Source organism: Schistocerca piceifrons, chromosome 1 (genome assembly GCF_021461385.2).
Source record: "Schistocerca piceifrons isolate TAMUIC-IGC-003096 chromosome 1, iqSchPice1.1, whole genome shotgun sequence".
Lineage (NCBI taxonomy): Eukaryota > Metazoa > Arthropoda > Insecta > Orthoptera > Acrididae > Schistocerca > Schistocerca piceifrons.
Window position 1 is genome coordinate 857,388,384 of NC_060138.1, and position 14,552 is coordinate 857,402,935.

The 14,552-nt window shown below is 41.1% G+C and overlaps 1 protein-coding gene across 1 annotated transcript in view; it reads right to left on the reverse strand.

Annotated features, from left to right (window-relative positions):
* Positions 1-1,444: 1,444 nt before the first annotated feature.
* The window catches only part of LOC124775985 (glutenin, high molecular weight subunit DY10-like), a 151,578-nt gene continuing 138,470 nt past the window's right edge, over positions 1,445-14,552 (reverse strand). Inside the window, exon 3 of the mRNA XM_047250829.1 lies at positions 1,445-1,637. Within this exon, the coding sequence (XP_047106785.1) occupies positions 1,445-1,637 (193 nt within the window). The remainder of the gene's footprint in view (positions 1,638-14,552) is intronic.

Here is a 14,552-nt window from a genome sequence, read left to right on the forward strand (position 1 = left end):
AAAAATCTGAAGTAAATCAGTCAAGAATTTTTTGAGATTTTTGGTACAAACGTGAAACGACGACTTTTGTTTAAATAATAGCAACTTTAGTCCATTACTCGAGATATGGGGTTATTACTTCCCTCAAAAATAATTTAAATAAGTTAGGTTTGCTGCCCCTATGAACAGCGGTCGCATAAAGAAGGTGGATAAGCCGCAAGTACATTCAACCATCGCTGTGTGACCGTTACAATTGTGCTCCCTTCGAAGGGACTATTGAATTATACCCAGCAAAAATCGACTTCGCCTTAATAAGATGTGGTCTCGAAATTTTTAATACACTTGACGTTATCGGAAATATAAACTTTCACAGAAGCTTCGTCATTATTAAAATATCTTTTACTCGCTCCACATCTTCATATACAGTGTAGACTTGAATAAAACCGAGCAGCTACGTGGACGGATTCCTGACGAAATGGAGGAAGAAACGTCCTATGAACAGGTGTCCTGAAATGAATCGGTGCGCGACGAATGACAGTTCATCTGACCATTTGCTGTGTATGCCTTGCGTCTTGCAGACTGTGTGATTGACGCAACGTACTGTAAGCAGCAGAATGATCCGGTGTTCACGTCGGCAACAACCGAGATGGTTTTCGTGTACGGCCAGACAGATCGAAACGGCCGAGAGACAGCACGGCTGTAACAAAACAAGTACTCTCACAGACACAACAACACCACATAACATTTCAAGCTCTTTTTGGGCGTTTGTAGGATCTTGTCTCCTTTCAGACAGACGAACGTGCAGGAAGGACTGTATGTACACCAGATTTGGAGGACCGGGCAATACAGGATATTGAGAAGAACTCTAGTACAAGCTCCAGGCAAGTGTCCCGCCAACATTCTGTAAGCCAAAGTACGATTATGTGTATCCTGCATGACAACTGCTACTATTCCTATCACCTACGATCCCACGGAGGCCACTTTGAAGCTCAGTTGTGACGTGCATGTGGTGCAGCTATGTACTGAGTTCCGGGACTATTTATTGTCGTTGCGTGCACACCATTTCTGACACGTGTTAATAGGACCTTTTTTGCTCTATTTCCAGTCCCTGCAGTTTGTCGGTTTTATTAATGTTCACCCTAATCACCTGGGGAGCTCTTCTCCAGCAATGCGAGAACGCTGCTCGCAGTTAAAAGCTGCATTGTGTTCCACACCGCGACAACGCATGAAATCCCTTCTGGACATGCTGCACATCAAACAAAACCGTTGGAAATAACCCGGCTAAGCGTGATAATTCGAGGTACGCTTACACACGCTTGAAGTTTCCCGTGCTTCCTTTAGGCTTCCAACGTCCTGGAGGACCCTGACTCACTGAGAGACGACAACAAACAGGGACACGTGTCAGAGAAGACTGCTCGTCGGAAGAGGCTTGAGGGCGCGAGCCCGCCTACCCTTGCTCGCGGCTTCAGTGACAGACGGCTGCTATAATTAGGCCAGTGGCGAGCTGCCGCTGCGTCGGCGACTGCAGCGCACGCTGAGGAACGGCGTGGCCCGCCGCTGCAGCCCGCCTGCTTGCGCCCACTCCAGAACGCCGCGTGACGACATTGTTGACACTTGTGTGACGGAGCAGCTTCCTGTCTTCCTGCTGCGTCTCCCGACTGCCCCGTCAGAAGTAACAGCATGTCTTCAGAGTATATGTAGAGCCGCGTTCTACCAAAACTATGATTCGGTAGTTTTGTTATACTACATAAATGACACAGTAATAGGTAGGATAGCTTCTAATTGGTAGGGAAAGAAACAAAAATGAATTTTGAAGAGAGTAACTAGGAGCCGACCATTTCTATTTGTTCTTTTGTTTGTTTGTTTTGTACATAATTAGAACCGCACATCGTTCTGCGTTAGTCTGTTGTGTATTTTATATCCTTACAGAATATAAATTGCGCTTTATAAATAATAAAAATTAGTTGATCGCATAGCTTTTATGTAAGCAAAGCAACATAACAAATATTTGTAATTATTGTTGTTATTTTGCAATCTTCATTATGATCAGAGGCAAGATATCTCTCTTATAACTGATGAATGCGAAAGTTGTTTATGAATAACAGGACCATTTTTTATATAAGTTCGACAAAGTGTTATAGTGGTGTTTGATACATTTTTGTTTCACTTATCTTTTTTTAATTTTAAATTTTTGTTGAGAAAATTGCTTTTTCCAGCGCTGTGTCATAAATCTGTACTGTTGTCTTTTTTTCTGTTGCAACGTCTCTCTCTTTCACGTTACAAGTCACGAACCTTCGATAAAACGTGATTTAAACATTGACAGTTTCAATTTTGCTATAAATACTGTTTATTTTTAAGTAACAGACAGGAGGATAGCCACGTAGAAAAAAAAAATGTTCCATGGGTTACGTGGCCCTTCATATATTCTCATTAAGTTTCTAGACCGTTTCCCGTTTCTTGTTTTTAGGGGAATGTAGTATGATGCTGATCGCAAACATAAAGAAAGCGATCTTGTGTGGTTAACGCCCGACAGGTATGCAACACACCTAACATACAGGTAACGTAGGTGTGACCTTAACTGAACGAAGCTACTAGGAAACTGCAATAGTTTACGCTTACTTACCATTGTCTCCGGTAACTTATGGTAGTACTACAACTATAAATATACACAATATGAGGCATGAGCATAAAAGTTAGCTAAACATTAAGAGTGCAAAACATCGGTGGCCTAAATGGGCGCGGCAGCCATGATGGACTCTCTGAGTGCAGTTTCCTTCAGGGCGCAGTTTTGTGACAGATGATGACTTTGGGAAAGGACAACACAAAACTCGAAGAGAGGGGAGAAAAGGAGGAGGAGGAGAAGAAGACGAAGAAGATGAAGTAAGGAAAGAAGTGGAGCACAGTAACAAAGGAAGAAAAAAAGGAAACGTAAGCCTCTCAGTCGCTGCTTTTTATTTCAAAGTACTAAGTACATGACAGTAAACTGACAGTTCCATCACAACAGGTTACTGCGACATATGATCTGAAGATGGGCGACATCGTCCGAAACCGATAAATTTGAAATACGAAAGCGATCAACAGACGACTTTTTTTGTATAAATAACAGTGGATAACCTCCTTGTGAGGAATATGTCCAGTTTTGATAACATAGGAAGAAAGCGGACGTCTAGAATGTAAATCACAAGAATATTCGGACTGGACTGTGTTGGACAAGAGTTCCTACCTGTCCTTGCTGTGGAGACGATGGTTTCTTGTTTCTGGCTACTACATGGAGCTACTCACGTTATGCCAAGGGAGCCAACACGTCAGCAGCGTAAAGAGTATATTTTGTGTTGACCGTAGTGTAGTAATAGGTACAACGCACTTGTAAGTATAACCGAAATGCTCGGGTTACATAAACACAAATGGAAATGCATAAAGAGCAACGACGAATATCTGGTAAAATTCTCTTGCTTATATTCAGAGAAGCTGCGTTCTATGAATACCGTTCGACCATTATGCTGCCATCGTCGTATACGCCATAGGGGGATCGTCAGAATTAAATAAGAGAGATTAGGGGGAGTACAGAGGCATACGGTCAACCATTTCTCACTCACTCAACATGTGAATAGAATAGTGAAGAAAATCTATAACATAGGTACGACGTACTCTCCGCCATACACTGTGCAGTGGCTTGCGCCGTATTACACTACTGGCCATTAAAATTGCTACACCAAGAAAAAATGCAGATGATAAACGGGTATTCATTGGAACTGACATGTGATTACTGACATGTGATTACATTTTCACGCTATTTGGGTACATAGATCCTGAGAAATCAGTACCCAGAACGACCACCTCTGGCCGTAATAACGGCCTTGATACGCCTGGGCATTGAGTCAAACAGAGCTTGGATGGCGTGTACAGGTACAACTGCCCATGCAGCTTCAACACGATACCGCAGTGCATCAAGAGTAGTGACTGGCGTATTGTGACGACCGAGTTGCTCGGCCACCATTGACAGACGTTTTCAATTGGTGAGAGATAGGGAGAATGTGCTGGCCAGGGCAGTAGTCGAACATTTTCTGTATCCAGAAGGGCCCCTACAGGACCTGCAACATGCGGTCGAGCATTATCCCGCTGAAATGTAAGATTTCGCAGGGATCGACTGAAGGGTAGAGCCACGGGTCGTAACACATCTGAAATGTAACGTCCACTGTTCAAAGTGCCGTCAGTGCGAACAAGAGGTGACCGAGACGTGTAACCAATGGCACCCCATACCATCACGCCGGGTGATACACCAGTATGGCGATGACGAATACACGCTTCCAATGTGCGTTCATCGCGATGTCGCCAAACACGGATGCGACCATCATGATGCTGTAAACAGAACCTGGATTCATCCGAAAAAATTATCTTTTGCCATTCGTGCACCCAGGTTCATCTTTGAGTACACCACCGCAGGCACTCCTGTCTGTGGTGCAGCGTCAAGGGTAACCGCAGCCATGGCCTCCGAGCTGATAGTCCATGCTGCTGCAAACGTCGTCGAACTATTCATGCAGATGGTTGTTGTCTTGTAAACGTCCCCATCTGTTGACTCAGGGATCGAGACGTGGCTGCACGATCCGTTACAGCCATGCGGATAAGATGCCTGTCATCTCGACTGCTAGTGATACGAGGCCGTTGGGATCCAGTATGACGTTCCGTATTACCCTCCTGAACCCACCGATTCCATATTCTGCTAACAGTCATTGGATCTCGACGAAGGCGAGCAGGAATGTCGCGATCCGATAAACCGCAATCGCGATAGTCTACATTCCGACTTTTATCAAAGTCGGAAACGTGATGGTACGCTTTTGTCCCCCTTACACGAGGCATCACAACAACGTTTCACCAGGCAACACTGGTCAACTGCTGTTTGTGTATGGGGAATCGGTTGGAAACTTTCCTCATGTCAGGACGTTGTAGGTGTTGCCACCGGCGCCAACCTTGTGTGAATGCTCCGAAAAAGCTAATCATTTGCATATGACAGCATCTTCTTCCTGTCTGTTAAATTTCGCGTCTGTAGCACGTCATCTTCGTGGTGTAGCAATTTTAATGTCCGTAGTGTATGTACATGCAAAGGAAGGTATAGAAGACTTTGCACTGAATAGGAATGAAACAACGAAAGTGGTGTCCCGTAATTGTTCCAAACACTACGACTCTGGACTGTGCGTTGTTCCATCTTTCGGACTCTACCACACAAAAAAGAATTCTTGAGATGTGTACTTTCTACAACTGTATAAAGTCGTGCTGTTCTCAGTGAACGAATGGGTTATTTTTAGACGTCGATTTAATAAATAATGAGTTCTTACAGTCAGGAAGGTCTAGCCTTGTTGCAAGTTACTCTTATTACATCGCTGGAGAAATATGATGAACAACGGGTTAAGCACAGAAAAATGGCAGAAAAAATTATGCCACATTAAGAAAGTGTAGATCAAAGACTACAGGAATATGTTCTGAAATTCTGTGTCTGGAGTAATGTTTGAAAATGAAAGTGGTACAGTCAGCCTGGTTACGTTCGCCCCATTGAAGACAACAATACAGTGAAGAATGGCTTACAAGGATACCGCGCTTACTCTTCATCTCCGATTTCGTCCAAATTTTATGTGTATGCAGTGTCTGGGAGGAAATGAAAGTGAGAGAAGCAGGAGCTCTGTATGGGTAAGTCTTTAGGGAAAAAAATGGCGAGGGTAGGGCGAAACATGAGCCATTTACATTGAGGTGAGTAAAGTCATGAGATACCTTCTTAACATCGTGTCAGACCTCCTTTTGCCAGTCGTAGTTCAACAACTCGACGTGGCATGGACTCAACAAGTCTTTGGAAGTCCCCTGCAGGATTATTGAGTCATGCTGCCCGTACAGCCATCCATAATTGCGGAAGTGTTGCTAGTGCAGGATTTTGAGCACGAGCTGACCATTCTATTATGTCCCGTAAATGTTCGATGGGATTCATGTCCAGTGATATGGGAGATCAAATCATTTCCTACAATCATCCAGAATGTTCTTCAAACGAATCGGGAACAATTGTGGCCCGGAGACGTGACACATTGACCTCCATAAAAATTCCATCTTTGTTTGGGAATATGAAGTCCATGAATGGATGAAAATGGTCTCCATGTAGCGGAACATAACCATTTCCAGTCAAAGATCGGGCCGACCGGAGTGGCCGTGCGCTTCTAGGCGCTGCAGTCTCGAGTCGAGCGACCGCTACTGTCGCAGGTTGGAGTCCTGCCTCGCGCATGGATGTGTGTGATATCCTTAGGTTTAATTAGTTCTAAGTTCTAGGCGACTGATGACCTCAGAAGTTAAGTCGCATAGTGGTCAGAGCTATTTGAACCATTTTCAAAGATCGGTTCAGTAGGACCGCAGGACCCAGTACTTCCCACGTAAAGACAGACCACATTATTATGGAACCATCACTACCCCACACAGTGCTTTGTTGACAATTTGGGTCCACGGCTTCGTGGAGTCTGCACCACTCTCGCAACCTACCGTCACTCCTCCTAACTGAAATTCGGACTCATATGACCAGGCGACGGTTTTCCAGTGTCTAGGGTCCAACCGATACGGTCAAGAGCGCAGGACATGTGCTTCAGGCGATGTGCTTTTAGCAAAGGCATTCGCGTCGGCCGTCTGCTGCCATAGCCGATTAACGCCAGATTTCGTACGCTATCCTGACGAATACGTTCGTAGTACGTCCTATATTGTTTTCTGTTGTTATTTCACGCAGCGTTGCTTGTCTGTCAGCATTGCCAACTCTATGCATACGCCGCTGCTATTGGTTCGGCCGTTAATGAAGGCTGTCGGCCACTGCGTTGTTCGTGGTGAGAGGAAATGCATGAAATTTGGTATATTCGGTACTCTCTTCCTACTATGGACCTCGGAATATTGAATTCCCTAACGATTACGAAACTGAATCTCCAGTGAGTCTAGTTCTAACTATATTTTTGCGTCCAAAGTCTGTTAAGCCCCTCATACGGCCATAATCACGATGGACACCTTTTCACATCAATCAGCTGAGTACGAATGATAGCTCCGCCAATGTACTGCCCTTTTATACCTTGTGTACGCAATACTACCACCATCTGTATAAATGCGTATCGCTATCTCATGACTTTTGTCACCTCAGTGTAAGTTACTGCAGTTACCTGGAGCGGTTGGTGCACCGGAGAAAGTAAAGAACGGTAATCTCACGATGGTGGGGTTGATCCATTATCCAGGTACATTTTTATTTTCATTTTTACATTGCTTGCGCTGCAATTACACCGAAATAATGCTTAATATATTGCGTTTATTAATACCTTCATAAAATTGTGATAAGGAAAAGAAAAGAAAATGTAGGATTTTCAGGAAAAAATTGTAATTACAGCGTCGACGAGAATCCTGCAAATAATTTTCCAAGAAGGGAATGTAATTAAAGCACACACTACTTCTGTTAGTTTAATTTTGACCTTCGAGCAGCCCTCGGCAGCTGTACGCCAACAGTAGGTTCCCTTTTTTTTACTACGAATATCACTCCGAGCGCGTATAAATCAGCAACTGTAAAGTTATAAAGGAATTTGATTTTGCCGACCAGAGTGGCCGAGCGGTTAAAGGCGCTACAGTCTGGAACCGCGTGGCCGCTACGGTCGCAGGTTCGAATCCTGCCTCGGGCATGGATGTTTGTGATGTCCTTAGGTTAGTTAGGTTTAAGTAGTTCTAAGTTCTAGGGGACTGATGACCTTAGAAGTTAAGTCCCATAGTGCTCAGAACCATTTGAACCATTTGAACCATAGTGCTCAGAGCCATTTGATCCATTTGAATTTGATTGTATACTGTAGGTTCTCATCTACGTCTTGCGACCCCTTCCTGGAAATTTGTTTGCAATCCCGAATTTTCCTTTGCCCATTCCTTTCATGACTTTTATGAAAATATTAATAAACGCAATATACTGAGTATTCTTTCGGTTAATTTGCAGTAACAGTACCTAATACTCGCAATAGAAAGAATAGAAGAACATTCCACATAGGGCATCGACGCCAAGATTCTCGTAATACCGTTCTGTACATTTTCCACTGCAACAAACGCTGCCTGGAAACTACGTTGACATAAATGGCGCATGTCTTTCACGACACGCGTTGCAAACAGGCCACTACTTTTTTCCAACGCTTGGCCAGTGGGGATCTCATTTCTGTCACTGTCGTTTCTGCTCAAACGCTGCACATCCCATATACCTGGATGAAACGGTGATGACGAGTAGGCACGGTCCGCTTGTCAGTCACGGCTTACTGGGTTACAGGCAATGGATAGGCCACTGTCCACGTCGCCATAAGCCTTCCACACACTAAAGTGTACATGAATTGAACTACAAAAGTGATGACAGGCTGAAGGATTTTACCACTTTTTATCAGGTCGCTTTTTTCATGGTTCGTCTATTCGGTACAAACTTTATAATTAATTTTAAACTAACTGCCCGATAAGCTGAATACTTAAAATCTTAATCGTTGCTCAGAAGCGGATGGCGATGCAGTATTAACTCACTCTCTTGTGGAGCGTCTGGCTGGAAGTACTTTGTTTGCCACACCCATTTTTCCCTTTTCCTGTTCCAGTCGCGAGTGGCTTGCGGGAAGAACGATTGCTGGTAAGCCTCCGAGTGAGCTCAAACTTGTCTACCTATTACCTTCACGGTCTTCTCATGATGTATACGTGCGAGGAAGCAACATATTGGTTGAGTCAGGTGAATATAAACTGAAGAAAACCTAAAATTTACCACTTTTTTCCGTTTTAATATCATCAAAAATCTGAAATAGATTGAAAAATAATCACACTGACAAGACTGAAAAGTAGATAATAATCATTTCAATAACTAGAGGAAACCCTGGGAAAAAACAACGTCTGGACACGAATTATATGCGCAATACTGCACTGGAACGAAGTAAGAATATCAGACAATCTCTCCCTATCGGAGCCGATACACCAATCAAACGGAGTACTACAGGCAGACCCCACTGAGTCCTCTGTTATTTATCCTTGCAGCGGAAGAAATTGTAAGAATACCCAAAAGGGAGGGCGTAGTCTCATATGCATATGCAGACGATATTGTAATAGGTGCAAAGAATATTGCAAAGTTACAAGAAGCGATAAACGATATGGAAGATTGGTGTGTCGAACACGGCTTCGAAATAAATGTGGCGAAAACAGAAATGATGGCGCTCAGAAATGGAGGAAGAACATCTGAATCAGCCGAGATCTTCATACGAGAGAGAAAACTGAAGATTGTACCGGACTACAAGTACCTAGGGGTCACAATACAAACAACTGCAAAATGTTTCACAAAACATGCAACAGAGAAAGCAATGCAAGCAATAATGGCAATACATGAAATACATCAGATCCCTTAGCCTAGAGACAGCAATGGCACTATTCAGAGCCAAAATCTTCCCAATACTGAAGTACGGCATAGAAATTATTGGACCACATCTTACAGTGAACACCCTAACAACACTAGAAAGAGTGAAGGCGACCTATATAGGAGTGTCCAAAACAACACGATCGAGACTTGTATACCTGCTGGCGAGGGAACCCTTCCTCATTGAAGGCCTTCGGACAATCCTGATGCTACCCAATAGCAGCGCCTTGGAAAGTCTACTTAAAACATTGAAGGAAGAAAGGTAAGACATACCTCCAGAATTTTACAGCACAGGTGCCATGATTGTCCGAACATGGACAAAGGAAAACTTCGAAATGAGACACGTGATCACCAGATTGGCAGTCCATGGTTACCACCACCTTATTTGCAACAACACGTCATATCATGAACCAAACGAAATGTGTGAGTGTAAACTGTGTCGCCAAATTTGCAAACATTACCGTATAGAGCTCTGTACCAAAAGGACACGAACAATAAGTGACTATGCAAATCACAATATGTGAAATTTCTAATTTATCTTATTATTATCACTGTACTTTGAATTTTTATGGCTATCTGGCTACAATAAACTTATTAATATAATCATTTAAATAAAAATTAATTTTTAATATGGCATGTTTTTAAATTGTACTAAAAGGTATAAAATAATTTCTCCTAGCCTCTACAGATTCCATACAGATAGATAGTCCTGAAAATTTGTGCTTCTGAAGTTTTAATAGCTTTGAAAACAGCTGTAAGAATTAAAACGGAACAAATGCGATGGATGAAATTCGTAACTGATGCCTGAATAGTTCACCTCCTTCCTATTACTCTACTCACTAACTGATGCTTGAACAGTCCACCTCCTTACTATTATCTATTGCATGAACCCCTTGTTTTCGTTTTAAATCTTACAGGTATTTTCATATCTATTAAAAATTCAAAATCCAGATTCTCAGTACTATTTGTATGTGTGTTGGAATCTGTATGGGGCTAGGAGAAATCATTTTAAACTTTTTAGTACGATTTAAAAACGTGGTGTATTAAAAATTCATTTTTATGTAAATAATTATCTGAGCTGAAGTCGATTTAGATTTCCTTTCTTGGGGTAATTATAGACATTGGTATTCATTTTGAAGCGTAATGCATAGTTTATAACAAATTTAATGACTGAATGTACTTAACGTGTATTTGTAGTTAAAGTATCACTTCTGCTATTTGGTAGGGTGACAAATGTACGCTACGGACATAAATGCTTAAGTAACAGGGGAAACACGTACGTTAATGAACCATGCACAGCACATGTTGTAAGCACTTCCTTAAAGAAGCAAGGACTGTGGCAGCAGCTAAAGAAACATACGTAGTACAGCAAGGAAGTGGAGGATTTCATTAATTAACAGTTGTAAAAGTATAAACTAACGAGGAAGAAAATAGAAGTGCTATAGGTCACGCAGGGCAACATATAAGTGCAGGTTGTCTAGGCTTAGCCTCGGGGCCCTCACCACAAGCATTTGAAATAAGAAAAAAAAATTATTTCACGCTGCGGTGAGCGCCCCCTTATAATCGTAAGAGGTGCAGATGCATTGTAAGAACTTATTCGGTCGAATTTTTCAGAGGATGGCTGAGAGGAACTAAGTCAGCATTCACATCTCAAGCCTCGTGCTACCTTGCATCAGATTCGTAGGATCAAGCGGTCAAATACATGGCACTTTAATTGAAGAAAAAAAGATAAAAATTTTAAAATAATGGTAACGGCTTTTTCAGTGGATAAAAATCCTTTATCAAAATTGGAAGTGAACAACTGCAGGCTTCGAATCTCCATGTTAGAAGACCGGCTCAACGTATACCTTCGCACAGAGTAGAAAGTGATATTATGATTAGTAATTTAGGCACATTCATTGCTGCGAAGTGTAAGCACAAATCAAGTAGCCAATAAAATTATTTAAAACTTTTATTTTAAGGCATAATATTTTGGAAAATATTGTATTTCAATTCAATGCAGGTAAAATTTTCTTAGTTGGGACATTCATTTTGTTATCTTGCATTAGGAAAACAAACATATTTGTTTACAATTACGAAAGGTCTTTTTTAAAATTTAAATACTGACGTGATTCTCAGATATTGTTCTTTGTTTAAAAAAATTAGTTGATCGCAGTGGATATAAATAAATGTTGCCGATTGCTTAATGATTCCATTTAATTTCGTTTCTTAATTTCAGTAATTCATTTAATCGTAAATTGTACAGGAAAATTTTATACATTTAAATAACAAATCTTAAATGTTATGTTACACGCTTGTAATCCGAAAATTGTTCTGAAATGCTATTTTTCCAGGTTAGTAATCACGAAATTACTCCTTCTAGAGCCAGCGCTGCATGTTCAGCCTATGGGTCTATACTTCCTACATACGGCTGTGAGTAGCTGCATATAATACTTTTCTGAAGTACTCGGCTGTGAGGGGCCATCAGAGCTTCTTGATTTCAGCTTTCAGATGCGCACTACACATAGAAGTTGCAACTAAACTAACAAAACGTGGGGACGGAGGAGTGACGAGCTGAAAGAAAAACTCACATACCTGTTGAAGCATGTATGGCAAGAAGAAAAGCTACCAAATTGTTGTAAGAAGGCATAAACTTAACTACTATCAAAAAGAGAGTGATTGGCTCTTGTGTACCAAGTATTCGTGTATCATCATATTAGGTCCTCCTGAAGTATCAAATACAAACCAGATATTGCCAGTGGCAGTGTGAGCAGATGAATGGTTGAGTATCTATTTACTGGAGACAACCTTCTAAAAGGCCTGTAATATTGAAACGTATTCACAGAGTTATAATAAAATCACACAGAAAGCGTGTGGTCAACTAGGACGAATGACGAAAGAAGAAAAGTAATTTTAATGAGATTAATCAATTAATTTAATGGTGAAGACGGCCGCGACTGAAAGGTTAATTTTACTATGAACAAAGTTATGACTTAGTTGATTTTTGTTCGTCTTAAAAAAGACGAAAACCTTCTCCAAATGTCACCGATCAGTGAAATTTAATGAGGAGTGTAGACAGTGAAGTCTAGTCGCAGATAGCCGCCGACTAACCACAAAACAATCAATAAAACCTCCTCTTGTAGGACGCAGGCCTTTTAGTCTGAACTTACCACTCAGGCAGGATTCATTGTGTTCTGCAAGGCTGATGCTGTGTTCTGTTTTAATGATAAAACATAAAGTTTCTGGACAATAACTCTGGTTCTAATAACTGCTTCGAGGTATCATGGTAACTGCCGTCCAAGAGGCTATTTCTCAGGGTACATTCACCCACACGCATCTAGTGTAAGTATGAATGTTAAACATGGCGTGAGGACGTTATCTCAGCCAAGAAGTTCGCTAAATTGTCACTTCTCGAGCATATGAGATGAGGGATGTTGAATTTGAGTGAATAGACTTCTTCCTTTTTGACTTGTTTCTTATTTTGTTACTTTTATTTGAACTTTTTGTGTTTAACACCCAGCAATAACATTCGAATGTGAAATGTGTCAAGTGGTTTACGAACTGTGAAGACACTGCTAATTCTGAGTGTTATTATGTTTTTTCACGTCGCTTAAATGTGGCATCACACACATACCTCTGCTGGTTCATGTGTTTTCTTCTACGCCCCGAAATACAACTGAGCGTTACTTTAATTACTTGTGTTACACTACATATTTATTGTTACTAAGTTTGTTTTTGGTATGCAATACTTTTTAAATTTAAGAAATTTTTTGTTACAACTCTACTAAATATGTTAAGTAAAATGGAAATGCTATACTGTGTGTGTGTGTGTGTGTGTGTGTGTGTGTGTGTTAGTGTGTGTGTGTATTTGTAAGTGTGTGTGAGAGAAAGAGAGAGAGAGAGAGAGAGAGAGAGAGAGAGACAGACAGAGAGAGAGTGTAATGATAGATTGACAGTCAGAGAGTTGAACAGTGTTTGTACGTCAGAAGGTTTGAGGGTACGATGAAGTAAAGGATCCGTATCACATCGGGAAAAAAAATGTATGCCAGTTAGTACCGGAAACTTACATTCCGAATAAATATTGACCTAATGTTCCCATGAACCACTTGTAAAGAAAAGTATCAGACTGGTTCAAATAATGAGAGCCTCGTGAAATGCTACAAACTTTACTGATAGTGCATGTACGGATACGCAGTGGTAGTTGTTTCGAGGGTCTGGCTGTTGTAACGTTAGTTGCAAAACTAATGCTTTTTAAAAATATTTTCTTATTTGTAACTTATGGAGAGTTTACGGGCGTTTGGACAGTAAAAGTAGCCACGAGAACAATTAAACAACTTTCTAATGCAAAAATTATTGGCCAGGTTGTGGTTTACGCATGTGACACGTGTGGCAAAAGACGGAACAACTGTAAGTTCACTGTCCGCATGTTACGTGAATTTTACACACTATAATGACCTGTGTATTTAAAATTAATGACTGCATTTGTTGCAGAAATGTTACCGTCACGCATATACGAACTTTGACGTTTTACAATAATCGTAGCTTCCTACTAGTCTATATCCAGTGGGAGTCGTTGGAGGAATTTCACTACCGGTAAATGACTTAAAACATTTGAAGAGGATGTAAGAGCTGCATTTTAAGGTCGACGAACTGGCTTCAGTTTCGCTGTCGGGACCATTTAGCTGCCCACAACATTGCCCGACAACATTCATCGCGCACATCACCATAAAGACTCTGAGAGTAGATGGAAGTATTCCCTATGTAAAATTCTTATTGTCTTTGTGAACCGTATGTTACTTTAATAAACGTACTTCTGTAGAAAGTTTATTCACAAAATTCAATTTGTCGTTGTTTGACATATTATTTCCCTTTTCTATCGTTTACTAACTTTATTTCTTCTGGATTTTGTTAGCCGTTATATGAACCTTTACATGCCTTTTGGAACTGTGCTTCGGCGTATGTGTATCCAATGGTATTATTAGGTAATTTTACATATTTAAATTTTACGTTTCGTAAAAAAGTGTGCATTGTGTAGCGTCCACCATTTCGTGGTCCGATCATTCAGAATAAAGTAGGTAATTTCTCATTTATGTAAGGTATAAACACAGTGGGAATTTTATATCTGATAGCGTTACAACGATAGGAACTTTAGTTTACGTTCTGTAACTCATCATACTGCAGTATT